The sequence below is a fragment of the Panicum virgatum genome, chromosome 1N (assembly GCF_016808335.1).
Source record: "Panicum virgatum strain AP13 chromosome 1N, P.virgatum_v5, whole genome shotgun sequence".
In the NCBI taxonomy this organism is placed as follows: Eukaryota; Viridiplantae; Streptophyta; class Magnoliopsida; order Poales; family Poaceae; genus Panicum; species Panicum virgatum.
In genome coordinates, this window is record NC_053145.1 from 56,770,347 (window position 1) to 56,797,162 (window position 26,816).

At 50.4% G+C, this 26,816-nt stretch overlaps 3 protein-coding genes and 1 long non-coding RNA gene across 9 annotated transcripts in view; 2 read left to right on the forward strand and 2 right to left on the reverse strand.

The window, feature by feature from the left end:
* The window catches only part of LOC120656869 (UDP-N-acetylglucosamine transferase subunit ALG14 homolog), a 29,994-nt gene extending 28,088 nt beyond the window's left edge, over positions 1–1,906 (reverse strand). Inside the window, exons 1-2 of one of the 4 annotated variants that reach the window (XR_005668026.1) lie at positions 1,387–1,903; positions 2–181 (exon numbers count right to left, since the gene is read on the reverse strand). Coding sequence is in view for 3 of the 4 variants with exons in the window: in XM_039935067.1 (XP_039791001.1) it covers positions 45–181; positions 1,387–1,546 (297 nt within the window). In the remaining variant the exon portion in view is untranslated. Of the gene's footprint in view, position 1; positions 182–1,386 lie in introns of all 4 variants that reach the window. The other 3 variants (XM_039935067.1, XM_039935065.1, XM_039935066.1) reach the window with 3 other exon arrangements.
* A 7,295-nt stretch (positions 1,907–9,201) lies between these two features.
* Positions 9,202–14,901, forward strand: LOC120656871 (ubiquitin carboxyl-terminal hydrolase 21-like). 2 transcript variants are annotated; one of them, XM_039935070.1, is made up of 15 exons: positions 9,202–9,575; positions 10,164–10,244; positions 10,350–10,409; positions 10,495–10,572; positions 10,680–10,778; positions 11,232–11,306; positions 11,470–11,544; positions 11,643–11,717; positions 11,806–11,932; positions 12,027–12,137; positions 12,373–12,545; positions 12,619–12,954; positions 13,114–13,233; positions 13,311–13,818; positions 14,129–14,901. In XM_039935070.1, the coding sequence occupies exons 1-15, from the start codon at positions 9,525–9,527 to the stop codon at positions 14,395–14,397; spliced, it is 2,238 nt and encodes a 745-aa protein (XP_039791004.1). In that variant the 5' UTR covers positions 9,202–9,524; the 3' UTR covers positions 14,398–14,901. The 2 variants fall into 2 exon arrangements, with proteins under 2 accessions (XP_039791004.1, XP_039791005.1); XM_039935071.1 differs by having other exon boundaries at positions 9,203–9,575; positions 11,806–11,926.
* A 1,024-nt stretch (positions 14,902–15,925) lies between these two features.
* On the reverse strand, positions 15,926–18,109 carry LOC120656872 (SWI/SNF complex component SNF12 homolog). Its single transcript, XM_039935072.1, has 2 exons — positions 16,501–18,109; positions 15,926–16,412 (listed from the first exon to the last, which is right to left on the reverse strand). Exons 1-2 carry the CDS (start codon positions 18,024–18,026, stop codon positions 16,334–16,336), a joined length of 1,605 nt encoding a protein of 534 aa, XP_039791006.1. The 5' UTR covers positions 18,027–18,109; the 3' UTR covers positions 15,926–16,333.
* Positions 18,110–18,180: 71 nt separating this feature from the next.
* Positions 18,181–25,293, forward strand: LOC120656873. Of its 2 annotated transcripts, XR_005668029.1 has the most exons (4): positions 18,181–18,461; positions 24,012–24,169; positions 24,373–24,561; positions 24,686–25,293. It is a non-coding gene; the product is annotated as an uncharacterized LOC120656873 (long non-coding RNA). The 2 variants fall into 2 exon arrangements; XR_005668028.1 differs by lacking the exon at positions 24,012–24,169 and having other exon boundaries at positions 18,231–18,461.
* The last annotated feature ends 1,523 nt before the right edge of the window (positions 25,294–26,816 follow it).

Genomic DNA, 26,816 nt, shown 5'->3' on the forward strand with positions numbered 1-26,816 from the left:
CCAGCATATGTTTGGTACAAGGCAACATGATAAGTGACCTCCACCTCAATCAGCGATTCTTCATAGACCTGTGCCTTCTGAAGGCTCATGTTGTCAGTAAGTGCAGCTACATAGAATCTTGGTGTGAACCTATCCTTCTGAAGCGTTGTTACAATATTCATCATTTCTGCTGTATGCCCCCCTAAAACTCAAACCACAAAACAAAATACATGTCATGCATATATCTCTTACAACTTCACTTGATTGCTCAAAGAAGCAACACGTTTTTCTTTTTTGATGAAAAGCTACCAAATGTCCTTGCAAGAATGTGCACAAGAATCCAGTCAAATAGTAATAATGCTAGTGATGTGCAATTTGATAGTCATCCAATGTGTCAAAACTGAACAATTTCCATATGAAAAAAAAGAGCTGATAAAGATTAGCATAAATACTAAGAGATATAAGACTGCTTTGTAATTGGAAATCAGAAAATAATAAGATGCTAAATAAGGAAAGAATGAATATGCGACTAGGAAAAGATTATTGCGATACTAGCAAAGTGGCCACTATGATTTCATTTGTACCTGAACAGAAAAACTGACGGAAGCCAACCAAAGTGCAAATAGATTACTAAAAAGAATGCAGCCTACTTAGAATTTGCTGGAGCTTAAAAATGTTCAGCAGAGGCTACAAAAGGGGGACTCCTAAGTCCAGGGTCATCAGAGTTGCACAAGGAGCATGATTATTCCTAGAGTTGTAATAAACATCATATATAAGCTTAGATCCTGATTATTCCTAGAGTTGTAATAAACATCATATATAAGCTATCTTAGTTGACAATCATCTTTAGTATCAACTTTGAACATAGATCATTCTCTCTAACGCAAAGATATGCAGACCTCCTACATGTTCGAGTAAAAAAAAAACTTTGCACAATGCAATGGATAATAGAACCTGAGGTTAATCCTAGACCAAGTTTGTATAAATTATGCCCTGGTACTCCTACAAAGTAATAAATGTGGTTTTATTGACCATTTTTTTGCAATAAGAATTACTTTGCCAGGACAGATGTCCATTCTAAGCTCGCTGTGACTGTGAGAACTGCCGCGGCACCGATGGCATGATTTACTGGGAGCTATAGCGTTTCTGGACGAAACAATAATGTCCTATGATCAAGATCGTGATATTCGATCATGATTAAGTCAGTGGGACATTCCCATATACTGAAGCCAGGAGCTGTGCTTTCATTATCTTAAAGGAAAACAGTTCGCGTATGAACTTGCAGCTACCAACAAATTATTCAGCATTGTTGTCTCTTGGAACTCCCGCATGCTCTTTCGCCTGTAAGTGTTGTTTCATTTACCAGATAACCGTATCCAACAAATGTTTGACGGGCAGCATACTCACCGGAGCCGAGGACGATGAGACAACGCAATCCGCCGGCGCGCGGCCTCGACGATGGTTGGCCGCTGCGCCATATCACGTAGAATAAGCGGATGGTGAGCAAAGAGACGAGTACCGGAAGGGCGTAGCAGGCTGCCGGCAGGGCGTCGACACCCATGTGCATCGAAGCAGCAGAGCGTGGGAACAAAGATCCGCGCTGCCGATATGGGGGTAGATCCCTGCGGCTGCGGGACGGTGGAGATGGACAGCAGCTCGCAGGTGCAGGCGGCGAGCCGGCTGAGAGAGAGCCAGGGAAGGCTTCGGGCGTTGGGTTGGTCCGGCCGGCGGCGTGGGCCGGCTGCGGTTAGGGAAAGGGAACGCCCGGCGGGTGCCACGAAGGCGATGTGGAGGAGGCGCCGGCTCGGTGGGCAGAGGCGGAGGGGAGGGCGGCCGGTAGCGGCGGCGGCGCTCTTGACGACCGAGAGAGGAGCGAGAGGAGCGAGAGCGAGCAAGGAAGAGAGGAGCGATTGGATCCAATCGGTGGAAAAGGATAGGTGAGGGAGCATTGTCGTTTTATTAGGCCGTCCACGACGGGCCGAGCAAACTCAGGAGCATCTCCTTCTCGATTTCCATGCCCCCTCTGTCTACAGTGCCAAACAGTACATCTACAGTGCCAAACAGTACATTTGCTCCTTCATTTGCTCTTCTCGCTGTGGACAGTCTTAGGGGGCTGTAAATGAAAATCGGAGAAATTGAGAAAAGAGAATCAAATCTCTCGAATCCAAAAGAAATCGCGCGCGGATGACTAAATTTCGACAGGTTTGTGAATTGGATGTTAAAAGTCGAGAGGCATGTAAATTCAGTGTTAAATATCAAAAAATTTCAACAGAAGTGGACAAGATGATAGGGGCAATGAACCGTTGGATATTTTCATTCAACTGTTAGTAGATTATTATTAACCTACGGCTGTGATCGCGGTGTATTTTCAGAGATGGATCTTTTTATATACTGATGAAGCCGTGGGTGGATGAAAAAAACTAATCTGAACTAAAACTACGAGATAACTATACCACCATTTGTGAGGTGTGGATGGGAAAAAAAAGAAGGGTGGATACAATAGTATAGGGAGATCGAGATGGAGTCACCGGAAGTGGGAAGGAGATTGCGCGGTCACGGGAGCTCTCCATTCCTCACAGCTACATTCTTTTCTTCTTCCTCCGCTCCGCTCTTTGCTCCCCTAGCTCCGGCGCCGTTCCTGGTGTCTCCACTGCCGCGGAACTCCTTCACGAATTCCTTCCTAGTGATGGTGGAAGCATCTTTGGCAGCAGCGCAGTAATTCTCCCACCAGACTAAGGCAGACCCGGTGAGTTGGTGGGCTGCTAGAAGAACCTTGTCCCGATCCTGGCATTCGAACGGCTCGAGCTTTCTCTGAATCACACGAAGACAGTCGTCTGCATCCAAGGGGGTGCTAGATCCAGCAAAGGTGGGCGGCTTGGCTCTCAGAAAGGCTGTTAGCTTGTCATTCGTGGTTTGTTCTCGAGGCTGCTTGTTGACAAGGGCATTGGCCAGTGTCTCTAGGATGAATGTCTGATTGTGGATTATCTGTGCCAGGTCTCCGAGGGGTGGTGGTGGTGGCAGTGGCACTTCTCCCTGATTTTCTCCTCGGTTCTGGCTCACTTCTTGTTCATTCTGGGGAGGGTTCTGTCCATTAGGCTGCATTCCCGTATCAGCGACTGCAGGGTTCCGAATGCGGGAGGCCCTCGTAACGCTTCGGGAAGCCATCTGTAGATTGGGTAGGGTTTTGGTGAGAATGGGATTTAGATTATGTGATGTTTAAGTTGTTTAAATCGTATTTTTGAAAAGGCAGAGTCTACTTTCTGTCAATAAGCACACAAACATAGCAAACAACAAGCACACACAACTTCATTAAAACAAGGGAGGGAACAACACGAGGTAAGACTAAAACGCGTACTACACGTACGGTTACGAGTTCATACTTGGGGTACAACTTAAACCAGTGGGGCTGGAAGGGTACAACACTAGGATGGCGTCGGCTATTCTACTCAAGGGGCGAGCCTTCTTCTGGGCGGAACGTGCTTCCAGGGGAACAGACAACTCGCCGTCCTCTAGGTTCCCGTTCTCTAGGGGTTGCGTAGCAGCTTCTCCTTCATCGGCGGCAGTAGACCTCTCAGGGTTCTCTGGTGGGGCTTTGTGGAGTTATCACGAGTGGTCCCCATCCTATGACGGGTGTCCCGAGTAGAACTTGGTCTTCTCCAATTGCCGGGACCGGGGTTTCACTTCTGGTCCATTCTTGCATACGCCGGTCTCGGGCTTGCCTGAGGCTTTCCTGAGCAACTACTTCACTGCTGACCGCGGCTGCGGCTCTTGCCTCGGCTTGGGCTGCTCGTATCTGTTGCAGTCTCACCGCGAGCTCTGCTTGCTCGGCTCGATGGGTCTGCTCCCTCAGAATGTTGGCTTGCTCGTCAAAGAGCTGATCCAAAGAGGCTAGGTAGGTAGCCACTTGGTACAGAGGGTCCTTTTCATGGCGACGCCGTTCCAGACTCCTCATGTGTACTTCCCAAACGGGGGTCCTGATGGCTGGCAGAAAGAATCTCATTGGTGTGGAGGCGAGGTGTCATTCAAAAATCCGGCACAGGTAACGAAGCGTCTTTCTGACGACCAAGGGATAGGTGTCTTGGTGCCTAAACCCCGTAACGGTCACTCGCCACGGCTGGAGGTCGGGGTAGCGATCACTCCTGGCGATGACCAGGATCACCCTGCAGCGGAGGGTACCATGGTGCTCGTACTCTCCGTTGTAGTACCTTGGGCGTTCCGTAACGCCAAGGCTTTCCAGGGCATTGATCAAGAGGCTGGGGAAGCCAGGTGCAGCTTGGCAATCGCCCTGGGTCCATCCTTCCTCAGCCATCTTAAAAACAAAGTGAATCCATTTTGCATAAAAACGGTCTGTGAGGTTAAACAGGGTTGGACCTAATGGGAAAGGTTTGGAAAAAGGGGTCTCGCTCCTAGGGTCACGTCCTACGGCCAACCTATGGCTCTGATACCACCTGAAGCGTCCCCTCTTAAGAGAAGACTTAAATGTGTTACAAACATCAGTCCCAGGAGGCTGATGACACATTTATTACATCAGATGGTTCATTACCGTACAACTCTACGCGATAGTGAGCAGAGAAGTGACACTATCGCGAGGATTACAATCCACACACACGCAACAATATTAAATATAAAAAGAAGGTCATCAGAGTCTTGCGCCATGCAGTATCTCCTGCGGGTGACCTTAATCCACAAGCAAGACTGGGTGTAGAACGGTACCCCTACTCAACGTCGTCAGGTACAAAGTCTGGGTCTTCTACTATAAAAATAAAGAATGGTGTGAGTACAAACGTACTCAGCAAGTCCAACCACACCCACGGAGGGGGTATAAACAGAATATAATGCACAGGGTACTTCGAGGATAAGGCTAAGGTTTGTTTTGCGGAAAGCAATATTTTATGCAGGAGTTCATTTGAAAGAAAGCATTTTCCAAAACCAGTTTTCTTGTACTGAGTATCACAAAGGGTTGATCCACACAGGATGCAAGTTTTAAGCTGCTACCGGACTCCTCATCTGTCGTAGCACACGGCACAACTGCCGGACACATTTCCAAAACAACTCACGCCAACCCATCCATTCCCAGATGAAACACTAGTTGTGAGACCACACTGTAACTCGCCCAGTACCGTGGGCATGGACTATTCGAATAGGTTTTAACTCTGCAGAGGTGTGCAACTTTACCCACAAGTGGGGTACCACAACACGATCACCTTAGTGTCGGTGCAGATCCCAACAAAGCCTTTACCCACCTTAGCGAGACCTGACTAGCCACCACGGGATCCACCAAGGGGCCATTGACCTATCTCTGAGGTTTAACCGGGGCCTAAGTCACACAGAACATATCCCTTCTCCTTGGTCACCCGTTGCTCTCAGCTCTCCTGATGGCTATCAGACTAACTAGTGGGGTTTATGCTGAGCCGTTGCCCATACAACGGTCGAGTGATTTGCACGAAAGTGGAGTTAGGTGAGATGTAACACCAACTCAGTCCTTAGGGGTGACAAGATGGATATCTCCCTTCCTTGCTCTGCCACACAGGCACAAGCACACCAAACGGCAAATCACACAGAAATGCCATCCATCCCGTCTAGACTTATCTTTTCGAAAATTCCATTTTTATCCCTTCCCACACACTCACACATTTTCCTTTATAAAACAAATTGTATTGAATTTAAGGTCCTAAGCGTAGCGTTCTAGCAGTGATTAACGTCCAAACAACACATTCAGACATTAATCTAGGTGGTCAAGGAATGATTATAACAAATCAAGGGGTGGCTATCCAACTGTGTTTTCAGCAAGCAAAACACATGCAATTTTATAAAACAGGCCAATAGGTTGTGTTTATAAAAACTAGGACAAAAGCATGCATCAAAGGATGGGATTGAACTTGCCGTCTTCGAAGTCTTCGGGGAGGTCTTGGTCGAGGTGCTGTCCTTCGGGCTCGGGGTCACAGAATTGATCCTCGTTCGCTTGGTCGCAGTACTGCTCGTCCACGGGCTCTCCTGCGTTCACACCGTGGTCTACGACGCAAACAAACAAACACACAATCAAGAAAAAGAAATAAAAGTTTTATCGTTGAGCTCAAATCGGAAATAATTAAGATATGGAGTTTGGAGTGATATTTTTGGGTGGTTTCCTAATGGCATGGCCAAAACTATGTTATGGGAGGCATGGTAAAGTTTTAGGTAGATCCGAGGTCGTTTGGCGCATGAAATGATAGGTTATATAAAGGTTTAGGGGTTAATTCAGAGTCCAGGGGCCTCTTTGCAATTATTTCTGGGCGTGTAAGGGCCTGATTGTAATTTCTAGAGATATCCAGGACATACTGAAAAGATGTAGGGGTTTATTTATAATTAAGTTTATATGGTGGGGTTCTCTTTGTAATTATTGTAAAGGGTAGGGCTTAATTAGCAAAAGGGTTAAAGGGAGTGGAGGGGTTTTTAAATAAAAACTACAAAGGGCAGGGGGGTATGGGCATATTTGCCCTATCCTCTTCCTCCCCTTGCGCTGGGAAACAGGGGAGGGGCGGCGCCCGCCGGCGGCGGCCGATTCCGGCGGCCCGGGCGATGGCGGCGGCTCTGGGGTGAGGGAAAAGAGAGAGGGAGGAGGGAGGGTTCGATTCCCGGCCGCGGCTTGGCCAGAGGCGGCCCGGGTCGGCCTGGCCGCGACGGGGTGCGGCAGCGGGCGGCGGTGGCTTTGGGCCGGTGACTCGGAGTCACGGCGGCGGGCAAGGGAAGGGGGAAAAGGAAGAGAGAGCCTCGGGGGTACCGATGCCCACCTTGGCTTGGCGGGGAGGGGAGCTCCGCGGCGGCCGGTGCTCGGGGGCGGCGGCGATGGTGGGTGGTGGTGCTGGGAGGTCGGGAGGGCAGTCGTGGAGCGGAGGGACGGCGCTGGGGGGTCTTTTATAGGCGCGCTAGGTCGGTGGAGCGACGCGGGGTGGGTGGTGGCCGGCGGGGGCCGGCGAGCGGTTCGGGGCGGAGTAATGGCGCTCCGGCCGCTTGTTCGTGTCGGGACGCGGAGGCGCGGCCGGCGAGGGCGGGGCAGGGGTGATGCGACTCCTCCGTGCAGGCTCTGGGACGGCCGGCGGCGAAGCGGGTCGCCGCACGTGGGAGCAGCGCCAAGGCCGGGTGGCGCGGCGTGCGGGACCGGGGCGAGGTGCCAGCGGCGGGCGGCGCGGCGTGAGGCTTGGTGAGCGTGCGTGGGCGCGCATGCGCGTGCGCGTGAGGCGCGCGGGGCAGGCGAGCAGGGCAGGCGCACGGGCGGTCGGGTGTGCGCGCGGGGCAGGCGGCATGGCGTGGTGCGGTGCCGCGGCTCGTGCACTGGGCGCGGCGAGCGCGTTCGTGCGCGCGTGTGGGCACAGCCCAGGGTGGCTAGGCGCGGCGTGGTGCTCAGCCAGGGAGGGCGTGCGCGGGCACAGGGGCTGGGGCGGGCGCGTGGCTTGGACGCTCGCGAGAGAGCGAGGTCGGGGCCGAGGCGGGCGCGTGTGGAGGAGGAAGGCGGCCAGTGGCGGGCGCGTGCGGCCAAGGAGTAGAGAAGGAAGGAAGGAGAAGGGGGAAGAGAGAAAAGAAAAAGGGAAAAGAGGAAAAGAAAATGGAGAAAAGAAAAGAAAAGGAAAGAGGAAAAGGGAAAAGAGAGAGAAAAAATAGAAATGGGAAAAGGAAAGTAAAATGGGGAAAATGAAAAAGGGAAGAGGGAGCGGGGGAGTGAGTGCGTGCCGGCGGCGATGGCGGGGTGCGCGGGCCAAGGGAGGCGTGCGCGGCCGGGTGCGCGGGCCAGGGGAGGCATCGGCGCGTGCGGCCGGCGATAATCGCGGTCGGTGGTCGCGCATGTGCGACAGGCCGCCGAGTGGCACGGAATGGGACGACGGTGAGGAAAGAGAGAGAGCGGGGTACGGTCGGCGAAAAAGAAAAGATGGACACGACGAAAGGAATCAGATGTTGGAACGGCGAAAGATCCTGGGAAGGTATTGTATTTAGAGATAACTGAGCTCAACGATGAAAAGAGTTTTAAAAAAAATGTTTAGCGTGTGATTTATTTGGTGAATTTTTCGGGTCGTTACAAGCCGCCCCACAGCTCCCCGCGCGCCGCGTTGCTCACTGGTCACAGCCCCTAGCGCCATCGTTCCGCAGGCCACAGCTCGCCGTCGTCCAAGCTCCCTAGCCTCATCAACCCGCGCAGGATCCTCTCGCCGGGGCGCGTCTCGCCGATTGAGTCCGAGCTCGCCTGCCGTGGCCCCCACGAGGGCCGAGGAGGAGGAGGCGCTCCCTAGGGACCAGGCGGTGGCGGCAACGCTGGTGCCGTTCGTGGAAGAGCGACGAGGAAAAGGGAGGAGCAGAGAAGGCGGGCTGGATCTGAGGTGAGGCGTGAGCGGCGGCGGGGTTGGGAATTTTATGATTAGGGTTGGAGGGTGGAGTTTGACATTTTATATGGGGCAGGGGGGTTCGTGGGCTGGGCCGGCAGGATGCACCGGGCCGCTACCGGGCCGACAATTGGGACCGTGACGTGCCCGTGCCGGCCCACGTGCCTGGTGTGCAGCCCAGGCACGGCCTGCACCTCCGGGCCGTGCCAGCCCGGGCCCGTAGGTCACCGGGCTGGGCCGTGCTTGGGCCGGGCCAAAATAACGGGCCTTGGGCCGGGCTGACGGGCTCGGGCTGCATCATCTATAGGGGATGGATTCAGGCCTTGTTTGGCTCCAGGACTTTTTTTCAAAAGTCCCTTTCACATCAAAAGGAATCTTACTATTTTATAGTATTAAATAAAATCTGTTTATAAATGTTTTTTGACAGCTGAGTGCTTTTTCGCGAGACGAATCTAATGAGCCTAATTAATTCATAATTTGCTACAGTGATGCTACAGTAATCATTCGCTAATCATAGATTAAGATATCTCATTAAATTTGTCTCGCAGTTTAGCCTCAGGGTTCTGCAGTTAGTTTTATAATTAATATTTATTTAATATTTTTAAATACTAAAAAGTTCCAGAAACTTAAAAAAAAATCCCTGAACCAAACAACCCCTCAGTAAACAACGAAACGCTTGGCGGGTCCACACACCACTGGCACTGGGGGCAGTAGGTCTGACTTTGACCCACAAGTCGGCGCGACGCGGGCAACGCGCGGCGTGGCGAGAAAAAATCCCGCGCCCGCAAGCCACGACCCCACGCGCTGCGAGCGGGAAACGCGAAACCCATTTGCTCTTCTTCCTAGCCGCCCGCCCTCGTCCGTTTCCCCCCTTTCCTTTTCCATTCCGTTCCACCCACCTCAGCGCTCCGCTCGCCGCAGCGTCGGGTGACCTGAAACGCGCCGCGCCCGCCTCCGTTTCAAACCCGAAATTTTCCCCAAAAAATTTCCCTCGCCTTCGCCACCGCCCAAACCAACAAATTCCCCTTCCATTTTGCCTCGCCTCCGCCCGAGATTAGTCTCGCTCCCAACCTAACCAACCTTCCCTCTCCCTCGAATCTCACTCAGGTCTCCCGCCCGCCAGCACCCACCGGCCGGCTCACCTACCCCGCCGGCGCGGAACCCTATTCGGCGGCCGCGTCCCTCTTCATCCCCATGGCGGAGCAGGACGGCGCCGCCGGGCAGAGCCCGCTCGACTCTGCTCCGGTGAGACTCGCTGCCTTTTGATTGGGTGATGGGTCGGTCTGGGGTTACGAAGTTTATAGGTCCTGCCGGAAGCAGCAGCTTGCGAGGTACGCTTGGGGTTGGGGACTTGGAGTCTCAGGATTACCTACTCCGGGAGTGGTTTCTGCGGGGGCGGCTGACTTGCTGGGTGGTGCTTGCGTCAGGGTTTTGGCGTTCTAGGCCATTTTTCGCCTGGGTTATTGCGGTTGTTTCTGCTCGAGTCTCGTTAATTTTGGGCACGAGGAGTTCGTGCGGGTGGGCATCACGATTTGGTTATTTCGGGACCGACGCGGCGGCGCCCCTGTTGTCACTGGTTACAGCAGCGATCGCTATTACCACCTGTAATGTAGTGATCCTTTCCTTTGCTCCAATCGTTATGAACTTTCAATGCAACGGTCTACCATGTTCAAACGAAATTAAATGGTGATAGTTCCGATACGCCTTTATCCTAACCTTTTATTTTCCTCTACTTGCACTTAACTGGCATGCTATCATAGAAAGTACTAGTGCTCTGTACGTTTTCTATCATGATGAAAACATGGATCTAACCGTGAGGGTCCCTTCTCACAGGGGATTAGTGCTGAAAATGGGGATGGGAATACTGAGCAGCGTCAACCATTCTTCTCCATGTGCCAGTCAATTCGCTCTGTTGTAAGCTCCTAACTCATGCTCCTATCCAAATTTGTAGTGTCAATGTATTATTATGCTCAAGTTCATAATCTGTCTCTATGTGTTCCTGCTTGTGCTTACATACAGAGCTACTCAAATTCGTGGGAAAGCATTTGTGCTCCTGCTGCCAATGAAAATGACCCCAATGTGAGCTTCTAACTCGAGATTTGTGTGATCTTTTGGTATGTTATATAGCTTGTAATCAGTTTGCGACGCCTATTATCTGATATAGAGTGGCCTGAACTCAATGGTGGATGATCATGTCCTGATCACATCTTCTTCTCTTGGAAGCGAGCACCCTGAACCTGAGGTGTGTCCTTTCACCCAGCTCATACTTAGTAACTTGATGTCTCTGGTGGATTTGTTTGGCTCTTCTTTATTAATACCTCTTACGGGTTCATGGATGTGTTGTTTCAGGGCATATCTGGTACTGTAGATGGGGACGGAAAGTCGCGTTCACCACATCAAATCAATAAGGAAGCCTGTTTGGTAGAAGATGCCATGGAAATGGAAGTGGTATGAAGTGTTCGCCTTTCCAGTTTTGGCTTCACCCACCTGTCTCTCTCTCTCTCTCTCTAGTAACATAAAAGTTGTGCACAATCCTCTTTGACACCAGATTTTTGGAATTGCATAGTATGAAGCAAAACTAAGCTTGCCTGTTATGCTAAATCATGTTTTCTTGAGATATTAATAGTGGGATAGTGATGTAGAACTTTGTTTAATTTTGCATAAAATTTAAACTGGCTGGGTACAATTCATATTACAGGTAGCTGATCTACAATCACAATTCCATATATGACATGTCTTTAGCAATCCATATGCTTGAATCATTTCTAGATCCCCTTCAATTTGTTTATGACAAAAAAAATCTTTATTGTCGTTGTACATTTTTTGCAAAAAATAATATATGAATTCTGTGCCTAGAAGTCAGAAGATCCCTAATTTTTGCCTCTTTGGTTATCAACTTAGGATGAATTTGATGTGCCACATGGAGAAAGAAGTGAGCAGCCAGAACCTTTTAGCACAGAGCAGCCCCATTCAATTGTAAGCCCCCTCCTCATATGTACTGCTACTCAGGCCCTTAATGGGCATGTATTGATGTCTTTGTGTGTCAGTGTGCATATGCCTGCATACACAATTACACATGCACAAGTTATTTGGCTTATGCCTCCAAAGTTTCTAATATTATTTTTCGGTGCTGCTGCAGGATGGATTGGATTTATGGGATGACAAAGATAATCAGAAACTGTTTCCCCTCAACGGCGACCAGTGCAACTCCAATGTAAGACTGTTATGGTCTTAGCCACATTGTATGTCCAAGTTTTTGTTTGGTCCCTTCCTTACATCAAGTCATTTGTATTGATGGGCTTTGTTCGTTAGATTGTTGAAGTTGGTTATGCTGAAGATAAGCTGTTTCCTTCGTCCTTTTCTTTCAGAAGGCAATCCCAATCTGTGGTAAACTCGTGCACTAAGTTCTATACACAATCAAAATCCTTAAGGACTTACTGTTTTTCATTATGTTACAAAATTTTCCCATGTACAGGGAGCAGGTCTTAGCAATATGGGAAACACATGCTTCTTAAATGCAACTCTTCAGTGCATCACTCACACTGTGCCGCTTTTTCTCAAGCTTCGCTCAACTGATCATTCCACTCCATGTTCATGTATGGGTAATTTCATACATTCATTTATTATTGTTCAATTTTTTTTCAGATGGTCTATTTCATTTTAGTTTGCATGATTAAGACTGTTGGCAACCTGCAGATAATAAAGATGGCTTCTGTTCTTTCTGTGCCCTTAAAGAACATGTCGATGATTCAATTCGAAGGTCTGGATCTGTTATAATGCCAGTGAAGTTCAGAGATAATTTAAGAAGTATCCTTTCCTCTTGAACTTTTGCCTGTCTGTTTGATTCCCCCCATTACAGCTGCTGTTTGTATATATGTTTTTCATTAATTCACATCCTTATGCTTCCTTTCAGCATTCAGCTTACCTTACTTTTCATTTAAATAATATGCTGAGCTAGTGATACTTTTGAACTGTTGCTAGCTTGCTATAGTCCTTTAGTGTGAAGTTAAGTGATGTGTGTTTCCTTAACAATATTTTCCAGAGTTATCTTCTGATTTTAGACCAGGACAGCAAGAGGATGCACATGAATTCCTACGTTGCTTGCTTGATAACTTGCATAAGTGTACCCTTGATCCCATGTCGAAGGGCAAGGGCTCATCCTTTGATGAAGAAAGTATAGTCAAGGAGATTTTTGGAGGCCAACTGAAAAGCCAGGTAATTTAGTAGTTAATCATCTATTTGTTCTCTTGGCACTTGCGTCACAGCTAATGCTAATTTTTGTATCTAGTTGTCTTGCTGCGAGTGTGAGCACATCTCGGAGACATTTGAGCCCTTCTTGGATCTAAGCTTGGAGATCGATCAGGTTGATCACCTGGAAGATGCTTTGGAATCTTTTACCAAGGTAGAGCAGATTGGGGACTCTGAAGACAAGCTCACCTGTGAAGGATGCAATGCTCAAGTTTGTAAGAACAAGCAGCTTACACTTCATAGAGCACCAGATGTTATTGCATTTCATCTGAAGCGTTTTACCACCCTTGACAACTCTGTCGAAAAGATCGACAAACATGTGTCATACCCTCTGGAGGTTGATTTGAAGCGGTTCCACAGTAACCCAGACACTGCAGTAAGTTTTTCTTTCTCTTGTAAGTGCCTGACTACCTGTTTAGAAGACAGAAGCTGTTCTAGGAAGTTCTAGATTAAGGATTTGGATCCAAGCCCCTCTGTTCAAACAGAATCAATAACTTTGCGTAAATTTAATGCCTTATTATACCTTCAAATGCAGGGGGAGTTGAAATACGATCTTTATGGCGTTGTTGAGCATTCTGGGTTACCCAACTATGGCCATTATGTGTGCAGTATTCGTTCTTCACCAAGCACTTGGTACTTGATGAATGACTCCCATGTATGTCCACAATTCAGTTGACACTGCTTTGATGACATGAACCTTTTATCCATTGTAACATGCCATTCATTTTGCAGGTTGATTCTATTACTGATGAAACTGCATTAAAGCAGGAAGCATATATTCTCTTCTATGTTAGGCAGGGCAAATTTCCATGGTTCTGTAGTTTGCTAGAGAGCAAGGATGCCCTACATGCTGAGAATACTCGCGGTGCATCTCCTGTGTCAGTTTTGGAAAATATTGATGCAAACTGTTCAACTTCTGGAGGAGGTAGTAGCAGTAATTCTGGTGACAAGTTACAGAAAAATGAAGCCAGACAGTTAGAGGAGTCAGAGAAGGATGAAACCAGTCAATACAAAGCATCATTCTGTCCTGAGGAGCCATTTAAGAGAAGTTCACATAGTGCTTCCAACATCAACAACACAAGAGATGAAATCAGTCCATCAAGACCATCTCCCCAAGTTGATGCCATTAGATGTCCCCATAGCGTAGAAACTACCAATCTGGATATGCCCTCTACTCCTCTGCGCTCCAAGCTATTGTTTTCTCATAATGAGGTTGGTGTGTTTGAGTTCGAGGACTACGGTAAGGATGCATTTTTATCTATAGCTATTATGAAGTTCTTGTATATTTTTGCATACCATCTATCTTATTTTCCTTAATAAAATTCCAACCTCAATTTATTGTCTTGTTACATTATGATTCATTTATTAATGGACTACTAGACAATGTCATTCTAATCACTTCACCCTTCAACTCTAGAAATCAGATTTGCAGCGTTGTACAAGTTATCTTGAATACTACTTGTTTTTCAATGCTGCTGATTGCCCTACGTGTTCTAAAACATTGCTCATTACATTCTAAAGGCTCATGTTTCTGCTTATCTCATTTACAGATGACGAAGAGACTCCTTTGCTTCCAGATAAGAAATTTCTAACTAAGGCGAATAAAACTAAGGCTGCATCCGCATCTAAAGCTGTGAAGGGTCCTTGCATTGATCAGAATGCAAGGCGTTTGATGAGTACCATGCCATCCTCAAGAAGAAAAGGCCTCATGGACTGCATGCTCACACAGCAAAATGCAAATCAGGAGCCTCGTAGTCGCAGATGCCCCGCAAGTGACCCTCTGAACAAAAAGAAAAGAAAGATGGTTATTCAATGCTAGGTATTTTCAAGTTTGGGTGCCACAAATCTTGTATTGCTGTATAGCCTTTTTGTTTTCTTTTGCTACTCTTTTGCTGTATACCTGTATCTATGCTGCCCTCTGTTGCTCCCTAATAGGTATTCAAGCGGCAGCCCGCGAAACCCACATATAAGCTTAATTAAGTGGGTTGCCATAATAACCCGTGAAAATTTAGCCTGTATATGGGTTTGCGGGGTAGCCCACTTGCATCCCTGCTCCCTAATTTAATTTGGCTGTCATAGGCTTTATGGCCGGCTAGATTGATTGCAGGGTACAGAAGAGCTTAAGAGTTAGTTAATCTATCTTATATTTTTGCTTTTCGTGATGTGTCATCGCACACCTATGCTCTATAGGATTTGCACCTGTACCAGCTGCCCATTTTGTTTAGTATGTAGCAGTACTTGGACAGAACAGGGCTTATCTTTTATGGAACATAACCCGGGAAAAGAAATTAAACCGAGTTCTATCTGAAGTCTTGTTCAATCCTGTAACATATCAAGCAACAATTTTGATAGCCGACAGTGATGTTTCTTAACTAATCTTATCGTCTACTGTTGTTATTACTGCTCTTGTATTTTTCCTGTGGGTTCCAACTTGATTTTTTGTACTATGGGGAAAAATAGTATGGCATCTAACAACCATTGTATGCAACATACAATGGTTACACTATTATCCCGGATAATAGTGTAAGAGATTCTGGAGTGAAAAGGACCATCTAGGTCCAGCTGGGTGCTGGGATACGGGGCGAGCATTCATGCAGGGTTGTCGATGGCATGGCAGAACAGCATAAACATCTTGAAGGAAGAACGGCGGGCTTACACCGATTTGTTCAATTGTAAACCAGTCCCCCCCCCCCCCCCGGTCTCCAACGGCTTTGAGAGTTTAGGCTCCCGTGCATCCACGATTCCGTAGCAAAAGCGGGAACAATCTGCCTTTCGTAAATCATCATATGTTGTGTCTGCCAAACTTTCAGGAAAAACGCTGTACGGCGCCGGAGGAGACGCTTCGGCCTCTACAATACATCCAAGATAGCGGGTGGCACTTGCCACGATGGGGGACCTGGCAAGTTCAGGGTGCTGTTCAACCGCGTGGTCGCGTGTAGCGCCTGACCCTGAACACGGCGATGCTGCGAGCTCACAGGTGGGAGGAGTATAACGGGGGATGCATCGCGAGTTCAATCACGGACACCATGCGCGGCTACTTGCTCAACTGCTCAAGTATCGGCCCCAGTTCGTCTCGGCTCGCATGGCAGTGCACCAGCGAAAACCCTACAGCTGGTGATGAAGGATCTTAGCAAGCGCTGCTGGTACGCCTATGAAGTCATGAAATCAAATTCACCTTATTTTCCTTATTTTGGAGAGCTGGCCTTGTCATGTTGACATTACCAAGTTTGTTTGGACTTAGAGTGGTGGAGTTCTTCAGGCTAGTATCACCTGACTGTTCACAGAAGAGTGTGTCCAAGAAAGAAACAGAAGTGGGACAGGGCATGCAAAGTGGATTAATACCGGAATGAAAGTGAAACCTACACTTTGTACATTTCCAGCGGCACAAAACGTACAAAATGGCGCAAGCCAACCAACATACACATTCATGTTTATGCAAACAAAGCAACATGGGTGAGAAGCTCACATGATATCTCTTTTTACCCAATTCAACATCTTAATTCTCCAGATAAGATCACGACCAAGACAAAAAGAATTGGCAACATGGGTCCTCACAACATCATCGGCTCCAGTTGTTCGCTTGGCTTTATACTTCCACAATAGTTGGCAATATAGAACACAACATACAGTGACTACCCCAAACATCCTTTCACAACACTGAACGAATCTCCTCGCTAACACCGCTGGATTTTACTACTAATACAAGAAAGATAATTTGTTTCTACACCAAAAGGGCACTAGAGGAAATCCTATCCTCAAGAACCACCAGCACCACCGCCTGGGCCCTCATTAGCTGGCTTGCGGTTCAGGTATCTTATAACGGCATCCTCAACCCTATTTCATTGCAGAACCAAAATCAAGTTATCAGCACATGGATACATGATGTTCAAGAAAAAAAAGGTGAATTGTAACTAGAGCTTACCATGGTTGGTTGTAGAAGTCTGCACGTCTTTCCTTATCAATGTTCCTATTCGCTTCGCCGGCAACCAGCTTCAAATCTTTGCTCTGAGAAGCTATCAGGGCGTTAATGAACTCCACCGGAGACTGACTGAAACCCAGGAAGAAAGCCCTCCTCCTGCGATGCTCATGGATCTTCTTGATCGAGGCAGATATCACATCATCACAGGCCTCAATGTCCTTGTGCTTCTCAGTGTTGGCGAGGAATGCCATCATCTCCTTCTGTAGTGGGAAGGGCACATCCACCAGCACATCATAGCAAGCACTTCCAGAAGCTCCATTGCCTGATAGCTTAATCTTGTGCTCCAAGTTGATGGGCGGTGGAGCAGTCAGATGCTGCGATATCTTCTGCGACAGCATTGCAAACTTAAGCTTATCCTCCCCAAACACCTTCTTCAATTGAGGGTCGCACATGAAGAAGGAAGGGTCGTTTGGATTCTGAAGCTTCTTCGCCTTGATGTACTGCCACAGGGCAGCAATCACCCGCGCGCGAGTGTCCACCTCAACCCCAAGCACCTCCATCAGCGGCTGTGACAGCTTAAACTTCTCAGGGTTGTAGTTCATCTCCAGGCGGATGTTCGCAACGAACTCCTTATCCCCTTTCCTCTTCACCTCGAACCCTTCCTGATGGGCGGCAGAACGAGCATTTTCCCAAATGATCAATGGATTTTCAGGGTACAGCTGTGGGTCCAGCGCAATGGTCACCCTCTTGAAGAACTGGGAGAACTTCGGGTACACCGGGTTGTGCTTGGGCACCACGCTGGCAGGGTCCAGCTCGGCGCCATCCTCAAGCACGCGGCCAATGATCTTGAGCGACCAGGTGGGCGGATCGGCGTTCTTTGGCGGCGGGATGGTGCGTGGGCCCTGGTTGGCGAAGGTGTTGAAGACGTAGATGCGGAGCGTACGCTGGAGCGAGGGCGGCGTCTTGAGCGCCTCCTGGATGTCCACCTTCTTCCGCGCCAGCGCAGCGTCCACGCGAGCCTCGAACTCGAGCAGCTGCGTGTAGAGCGCGGACTCCGGGAACAGCGCGGCGACGCGGTCTGGGAGCTGCTTCTCCGGGAGCTTGCGTTTCTTATTTCGTCGCGCGGCAGGGGTAAGGTCGACGCCTCCGGAGTTCGCCACGGCCGCCGCCGCCGCCGCAGCCTTGTACGCGGCAGCTGCCGAAGCCGCCGCGGCGGCCGAGGTAGACCCGGGAGCCGGGGGCCGCACGAGGGGCTTCTGCGGGGGACGCTTGGCCGATTGCGCCGCGACGGCAGCGGCGGCCGCCATGAGCGGAGTCTGGGGCGAGGAGGCGCCCATGTGGATCTGGAAGGCAGGGTTGTGGGGCGGCGTGTGGAAGACGCCCTGGAACGGGGAGCCGGCGAGGGAGGGTGGGCGGAGGTGGGTCATGGGCGTCGCCGGGGAGCCACCCGGCGGCTGCTGCTGCTGGGGATGCGGCGGGCGGGGCTGAGGCGGGGCGCCGCTCGAGTTGGGGTTGCCGCCGGAGGCCATGGTGGCGGCGGCGGCGGCAAGCGAGATCGGATCTCGGTCGGGGTGGGCCGGTGGGGGATTGAGGGAGCTAGGGTTTGGAGACCCTTGCATATCCAGTGTTACAGCACATTTTAGGCGATGACATGCCATGAGCGAACCACAGCCGTCGGATCGGTACTGGACGGACAGGATCTGTGCAGGAGCATCCACCTTTGCAAATGTTTAGAAAACCCCCTAGTTAAAGTGCAGTATTATGAAGTAAGTCCTGGTCGATGTCATATTCACAACCACATCCCTAAGATTTGTTCGCCTTCCCATTCGAGGTCCTTTTCCCTTCCAATTCCTTGACTCCTCTCCTCTTGGAACGACGGCGACGAGCATCAGCGAGTCAGCGACCGCCGTACCAACCAGGGCGTGCACTGCACAGCTAAAACCCAAGTTATTTACTTCGTTTTGGTACGAATTGGGTTCTCTTTCACCCTTGATTTCTCGATCGTGCTTCTTCTCACTGTCCACGTTACTCCATTAATAAGTGTGCGGGCGACATGGATTTCCAACCTACAGCTTGTGAACCTGCTTCACTTGATGAGGTGCCAGACCTCGAGGACACGTGCGGGTGCTGCGGTAGTGCTACTGCGGCCGTGGAGTCACCTGTGAAGTCCAGGGCGTCTCCCTTTGGTTATCCAGACCCATGGCCATGGATCTGCAACCCACCCGCCCTAATCCAAGGCAATAGGCTCATAGGCCACAGTTCAATTGTTTGCAACTCATTGTCAAGTACGCAAAAGCCATACTGAGTGGGGTGAAAACCATTATTAGTACAAGATAGACTGTGATTGCTTCACAATTTGTCGTGGACTGTGTAGCTGTTCGAAATGACACATGTGACTGGATGGAGTCATTTGTACCCTGATGGCTCTGTCTATTAGTTCTTACATGGTTACACCTGTTCACAGATCTTAGACAGTTTGTTTTACTTTTGGTCCAAGCTGCTTTGCAATTATATGAAAATCCCAACGAAGAACGCACTAAAATTATGAAGATATAACCTCTTGTTGGATATTACTCCCTCTATTCATTTTTTATAGCTATATTTTAAAAACTCAAATGTTCACAAATGATAGCTATATTTGCTAATGTCATGGGCTGTGGTAATAAATAGCACTAGTAACGAGGAGTTTCCAGTTAAAGCATTGGAGGACCAACAAAAAAGTCCGTGTTGTATTTATTATATGATAAGTAAAGTTATTTTCCTTGGTCATTGTGTCAAGATGAAATATAGCTATCAAAAGTGAACGGAGGGAGTATAAGCTCTCAATATAGTCTCTGCCAATCCTGCTTTTTTTTGGAAAACTAGGCAGGAGCACTGGGTGCCGATTATTTAGCTCATGTTGTTATAGTGAGGATAGGCGTGGGCACATATTAGGGTTCAATTTTGCGTTGAATTTCCAAGAACATTTAGTTATATATCATATTTAGATGTTGAAGTTAATTGGTTACATGGAATTTTATGTATGACAGAAACAGTTGGATGATTAGATCCTAGCAGCTTCTGTGACCAAACACAAGGTGCCTTCTTAATGTTGTTCTGCCTATTTATTTGAACATTTTCTTTAGGATTTTGTCGTGGTGCTGCAAACCACGGCCGGGTGGCGGAAGGCACCCGCCCTAGCCCAGAGGGTGTGTACTCAGGGGGTAGCTAATCTTAGATCGATCTCACTCAAGAACACGAGGAACACAGTAGGATTTAGAGTGGTTCGGGCCGCCGGAGCGTAATACCCTACGTCCACTGTGTGTTGTATTGCCTTCCCACGAGAGTGAGAAAGGTGCGAGAGCTTGAGTCTTGAGAGAGTCTGAGGATCCGTCTCGAGATTGTCTCGAGATTGTGTTCTAGCGGGTGTGCTCTCCCTTTTATATGTCCAAGGGGAGCACGTACACTGAGCGGGGCCCCGACATGTGGACCCGGCGATGTATTATAAACTACACTTTGGCCTTCAATGCCTCAGATCCGGAGATCTTGTCGTCGGCTTCCGTGCGTAGCTTCTGACCAGGGATGGTCTTGAGCTGTCATGTCAGAGTAGAGTCTAGCCTCTGCAGCCGCGCGTCGAGGTCATGATGAAGCGCCGAACTACTGACTCAGTCCACTGTAGCGGTGTGCACTGTTGCTCCAGTCAGTAGCTGGTCATCATGACTCGTCGCGCATGCGCACGGCGCTGAGTCTTTAATGCTTGCTTGTCTTGGTAAATGACGAGCCGCGTCGGTAATTGGCGATCCATAGTGTGGACTGACAAAAGCTGCCCCGTGCCCAGAGGCAGCAGAGCCCACCTCAACCACTCGCACTTAATGCGGGTGGGTGAGGGAGCTTCCAGCGGAAGGCTTGCGCCCGCGCCCGCGTGACACGTGGCGGCTCCGGACCCCTCCCGAGCAGCTAGCTGAGCCGAGAGCTCACGGGGGTCCGGATAGGCACGTGGAGGTCCAGGACCCATCTGCGGGAGTCCGGATGGCACGTGGAGGTCCCGGACCCACCTGTGGGGGTCCGGGTCCGCGGCCACAGGTACTGAGTATTTCCACCTCTAGGACACGTGGTGACACCGGACCCGTCCCCGAGCGGGAAGCGGGTCCGGGACCGTTGGTCCGGTGAGATGGAGTCGGACCCCAGGGGTCCGGCTGCTCAGCTCCTTAGGGCGTAGTTACGGATAACTACGCAAGTCTTGGCACAGTAGGAGTGTGTACCCCAGTTGCAGGGTACCGACAGTGGCCCCCGTGCCCGCCTCGGGAGAGGCAACGAACCCGCAGGTGGGGCCACTACTGTGAGCAACTTGGCTGCTTCTGGCGCCCAGCGGTGCGCGCCGCAAGGGTCTTGCCCTGCATCGTCCATCCTTTGGGTCACCTGCTGCATCATCACGTTTGCACCTGCACATGACTCAAGGTAGATGCTTAGTAGCGTGCCCACGGGTCCAAAATCATGTTGGCTGTAATCCTTTGAGATGGACAGCTAGGTTCAGTGAACGGAGCTCAAGGGCCGGCCTTTAGGTTAAGAGAAAGTCCGGACCTCCAGGTTCCCAGTCCTAGGTACTACGGCACTCATTCTCAGGAGGTGGTGCGTGCAGGCTTAGGGTACGGAACCAGGCTAAGCGGCTACACGGCTCCGGACCTCCCCGGAGAATGAGTGCGCTTCCCTGAACCTGCAGGTTCCCAGGGGTCCGAACCCCTCTCTTCCATGAGGGGTCTCGAGCTAAGTCACTAACTAGCCAACTCAATTCGGACCACAATCACCGCACAAGAGTAAGAAGCCACGTGGGGGTTAGCGCAAACAGAATGCGTAGATCGAAATTGGAATGTAACATCCTTAGAGGCGAACTGAGAATAAACTTTTCCTTTATAACTAGATGTACATGAGATGTGCGATGTAAGCCAGAACACGGGTTTATGAGGCCGGAGCTGTCCGGACCTCCGGGCCCCCAGTCTTAGGTACTACGGTACTCACCCTAAGGAGGTAGAGCATGCAGGCTTAGGGTACGGAACCAGGCTAAGCGGCTACACGGCTCCGGACCTCCCCGGAGGGTGAATACGCTTCCCTGAACCTGGTTCGCAAAGGTCCGGACCCCTCCACGGGGGAGGCTCACCGGACTGGACCACACGGAAGTACTACCTAGTTACAAAAGAAAATATTTTATTCCTTGCTGGGCCTCTAAGGGTAGGACTTACAGAGATGTAGAGTCGGGGGTGCGACCGGAGTCGGCTTTCCGCCGGAGAGAGCCACCAGAGTCGGCTTAGTGCGACCGGAGTGGGCTTTTCGCCGGAGCGGGCTTGGTGCGACCGGAGTCGGCCTTCCGCCGGAGCGGGCTTCCTCTCATGAGTGAGGTATGCTGCGAGCTGGGATTTGTCGCTCCGCCGCTCGCAGCTTGTGAGGGGGCCCTTGACGGGCGCCCTGACTCTTGCCGACGTGCAGCGCGCGCCGCTGCCGACGGTGGCTGCTCCACGGGCACGGCTGCCCCTGACGCAGGAAGGCGAGAGGTGTGTGGCGCGGATGACGCCACACCCTCCGTCATCTCCCCGTCGTCGTGGTGGTGGGAGTGCTCAACCACCCGAGCCATGGAGATGGGCAAGAGACGAACTGCGACCAGCTAGAAGCCCCCTACCTGGCGCGCCAAATGTCGTGGTGCTGCAAACCACGGCCGGGTGGCGGAAGGCACCCGCCCTAGCCCAGAGGGTGTGTACTCAGGGGGTAGCTAGTCTTAGATCGATCTAACTCAAGAACACGGGGAACACAGCAGGATTTAGAGTGGTTCGGGCCGCCGGAGCGTAATACCCTACGTCCACTGTGTATTGTATTGCCTTCCCACGAGAGTGAGAAGGTGCGAGAGCTTGAATCTCGAGACAATCTCGAGACGGATCCTCAGACTCTCTCAAGACTCAAGCTCTCGCACCTTCTCACTCTCGTGGGAAGGCAATACAACACACAGTGGACGTAGGGTATTACGCTCCGGCGGCCCGAACCACTCTAAATCCTGCTGTGTTCCTCGTGTTCTTGAGTGAGATCGATCTAAGACTAGCTACCCCCTGAGTACACACCCTCTGGGCTAGAGCGGGTGCCTTCCGCCACCCGGCCGTGGTTTGCAGCACCACGACATTACCCGAGCCATGGAGATGGGCAAGAGACGAACTGCGACCAGCTAGAAGCCCCCTACCTGGCGCGCCAAATGTCGTGGTGCTGCAAACCACGGCCGGGTGGCGGAAGGCACCCGCCCTAACCCAGAGGGTGTGTACTCAGGGGGTAGCTAGTCTTAGATCGATCTCACTCAAGAACACGAGGAACACAGCAGGATTTAGAGTGGTTCGGGCCGCCGGAGCGTAATACCCTACGTCCACTGTGTGTTGTATTGCCTTCCCACGAGAGTGAGAAGGTGCGAGAGCTTGAGTCTTGAGAGAGTCTGAGGATCCGTCTCGAGATTGTCTCGAGATTGTGTTCTAGCGGGTGTGCTCTCCCTTTTATATGTCCAAGGGGAGCACGTACACTGAGCGGGGCCCCGACATGTGGACCCGGCGATGTATTATAAACTACACTTTGGCCTTCAATGCCTCAGATCCGGAGATCTTGTCGTCGGCTTCCGTGCGTAGCTTCTGACCAGGGATGGTCTTGAGCTGTCCTGTCAGAGTATAGTCTAGCCTCTGCAGCCGCGCGTCGAGGTCATGATGAAGCGCCGAACTACTGACTCAGTCCACTGTAGCAGGTGTGCACTGTTGCTCCAGTCAGTAGCTGGTCATCATGACTCGTCGCGCATGCGCACGGCGCTGAGTCTTTAATGCTTGTCTTGGTAAATGACGAGCCGCGTCGGTAATTGGCGATCCATAGTGTGGACTGGCAAAAGCTGCCCCGTGCCCAGAGGCAGCAGAGCCCACCTCAACCACTCGCACTTAATGCGGGTGGGTGAGGGAGCTTCCAGCGGAAGGCTTACGCCCGCGCCCGCGTGACACGTGGCGGCTCCGGACCCCTCCCGAGCAGCTAGCTGAGCCGAGAGCTCACGGGGGTCCGGATAGGCACGTGGAGGTCCAGGACCCATCTGCGGGAGTCCGGATGGCACGTGGAGGTCCCGGACCCACCTGCGGGGGTCCGGATGGCACGTGGAGGTCCCGGACCCACCTGCGGGGGTCCGGATGGCACGTGGAGGTCCCGGACCCACCTGCGGGGGTCCGGGTCCGCGGCCACAGGTACTGAGTATTTCCACCTCTAGGACACGTGGTGACACCGGACCCGTCCCCGAGCGGGAAGCGGGTCCGGGACCGTTGGTCCGGTGAGATGGAGTCGGACCCCAGGGGTCCGGCTGCTCAGCTCCTTAGGACGTAGTTACGGATAACTACGCGAGTCTTGGCACAGTAGGAGTGGGTACCCCAGTTGCAGGGTACCGACAGATTTGATTTATGTTCATGAATGCACTTTGTGTTGCTAGTTGTCCTGAATCACGAATGCAGACCTTTCAATTGGATCTGATTTGTTGATTTCAGGCAACTTGGATAACACTGCTCTTACTTGACACCCCGGATGCCATATGGAGCCCTAAATATCAGTTGCACGGAGCACTTAAATCCTGCTGGCACAGGCCCATTTTATAATGAGGAGAAGTAGATATAGTCACACATCAATTTCTTAATCTTATACACTGGTAAATACAATTCTTTTACTTCTTTGCTTGAAAAATATACGATTCTTTTATCATGCTTTTCTTTGCAGTCCTTGTTTCAGTCTTGTTGATCATACATAAGGATTATCAGTTACCGTTCAGTATCGATCAGCGGATCCCACTTGTCCCTGATTTTTTTATGCTTTGATTATTGAACTGACAAGCGCCTTTCAACTTGGTTGCAGGAGTGTCTCCAACTGCAATTGCTGTTCAGTCACCCTGCATTGCTCAAGTGCAATTGTGAGAATACCAGAGCTTTCTGCTGTTGAGATTTCAATCATAGATAGCTTTCAGGGGAGGGAGGCAAATGCAGTGATCATATCAATGGTGGGCATAGTAGCATGTCTGCTCTTTCTGGTTCCAACATCATACAAGTAAGAATATGATTCGCAGTGGCTGTGCCGATGCTATGACAAATCATTTCGGTTTTCCATTCCAAACACCTTGAAACTGCAACGAACTTTTACTGATCGATATGTATCGTCGCATCAATAATAGGTTTGCTTGAATCCACTGGGAGCCGTAGGGTTTCTGGGCAACAGCAGGCACATCAATGTGGCTATTACTAGGGGGCGCACAAGCACATCACTGTGGTTTGTGATACCTCCACTATTCGTCACAGCATCTTCCTGGCCAGGCTCCTTGGACAGGGTTTCTGGCCTCACTTCAGTCAACCTACTCTCCCCTCTGGCCCTCTATCAGTTGACATTCAGGGCAACAAATTACAAGCATTCTGTCTGCGAATGCATATATGCAAACAGCTGAAGGTATTGTACATACACAAGGTTGGAAGCTGGGAAGTCATGAAGAGGACGCAAACATTGATTAATGGATAGAACGAAGGTGATGATGCATGGGCTTATTAGGCTATCTGCTGTTGAACTTAACTGGGATGGGTCAGTCTTCCATTTTATTTTCTGAACTGATGCACAGGAGAGTGAATATTCAGGAAGAGAAAAACTTCATTCTTCTGAGTATCACTAATCTCTTGCTTGCGTGACGCGATGCTCCTGTTCCTGTAAATACATTACTGTCGGCAAGGATACGGGATATCAGGAACATTGTATAGCACATTGACAGTTCACAATTGAGTTCCGGGCTTTTCATTTTGGCTTTTGATTTGGAAGTTCCAGACTTGGAGCACCATGTCACGTTGTCGACATTTGTATGGTATCTCTGAAACTGCCATATCTTCCAACTCCCGAGGGCCCTATGCTCAAAGCTAATGTAGCTTAATGGTGGTGGTAGTAACTAGTAACTGAACAAGTGTTCGGAAGAGTGAATGGGTGGGTGGTGACTGGTGAGGCATCCAAATGGCGACGGCACGATGAGGCTGACCCTGTCAGCCTAAACAAGGCGAAGCTGGGGGTTCACAGGTGGGAGGAGTACCGGAAGATGTATCACGCGAGCTCAATCCCCTGACGAGCACCATCACGCATGCCATGGGCGGGCGCGCGGCTACTTGCTCAAGTATCGGGCCCAGTTCGTCCTGGTTCTCATGGCAGCGCCCTACCGAAAACCTGCTACAACTGGTGATGAAGGATTTAAGAATTTTTTTTTTGAAGGAAGGATTGAATGATCTTAGCAAGAAGCCCAAGAGATGCGTCTCACGTAGTGCTTTGATTGGCTCCGTCCTGTATGTACTCCATACGAGCGAGCACAGAGCAGTGACCACCGCCCACCGGCGTGGGGACTGCCCACTGGGAGTGAGAGGGTCGCGCCGTTTGATCGACCGGTCAGTGGCACCGGCACCGGCACCGATCGTGTCCGGCCTGTAGCGGCAGCCTCCAAATAATTCGCCATGGGCTGCTGGGCTCTGGCCGTGCGTGGCTTGGAAACTTCCTCCTGCCAAATGAGATCCAGTTCATGCGCCGGGAGAAAACCACCAAAAGGATCCCGCCGGTGGCGGGGGCTGTTTGGGTCGCGGATACGGGAGATCTGGGCTTTTTTTCTTTTCTTTACGAGGGCACAAGAGATCGAGGCCGATGGATGATCTCGGTCGCTCATGGCGTTGGCGTGGATCATGTTGATCCGGAGAGGAATATTGTAGTACAGTACGTATGTCCCAGTACAGTAGGGCCCGCCGCAGTAATCAGTGCCCCTAACTTTTTTCTTTTGAGCAGATGCGTGTCCTGAATTTTAGCGCTGCGACTAGCAGCAGGTTTGTACTGGCGCGTGTGTGAATTTGTTCCCGCACTTGGGTTTCTCCGCATGCTTTTTATTTGATTTTTGGTTGATTTAAAGAGTTTTGTAGGGTCTCATTTGTGCTTAGCGAATTGATAGGCACGTATTTTTTTTAAACTGTATTTTTTTTAGGTGCAGTAAGGTGACTCTTTTGTAGTGTAGTGCCGCCGTCTTTTCGAGGCGTATTTTTTTCTGCGTCGGTGAGAGGAATTTGCGCGTACATTGACGTCTCATCTGCCGGCAGCCACCAGCAGCGCATCGATAGAGGCCACGAGGAAAGGAGTCCGTTCAGCTCAGCGACCGTCTACGATAGTGAAACGGCAGCTGGGTTTCTATTGTGCGTCGGGGGATATTTTAAAGGAATCTACTTTGTTGCTTTGAATAATTTACCTTTTTCACTTGACTTTATCGTTCAAATTTGGCTTGTTTTGTTTCCGTATCTAGT

Bases quoted from the DNA above. Each gene is read 5' to 3' on its own strand.
- LOC120656871 (XM_039935070.1), top strand. From the start codon at position 9,525: ATGGCGGAGCAGGACGGCGCCGCCGGGCAGAGCCCGCTCGACTCTGCT. The intron at 10,779-11,231 runs GTATGAAGTGTT...TTATCAACTTAG, and splicing joins ATGCCATGGAAATGGAAGTG to GATGAATTTGATGTGCCACA. The intron at 12,546-12,618 runs GTAATTTAGTAG...TTTTGTATCTAG, and splicing joins GAGGCCAACTGAAAAGCCAG to TTGTCTTGCTGCGAGTGTGA.
- LOC120656872 (XM_039935072.1), bottom strand. From the start codon at position 18,026: ATGGCCTCCGGCGGCAACCCCAACTCGAGCGGCGCCCCGCCTCAGCCC. The intron at 16,413-16,500 runs GTAAGCTCTAGT...GCAATGAAATAG, and splicing joins GACTTCTACAACCAACCATG to GGTTGAGGATGCCGTTATAA.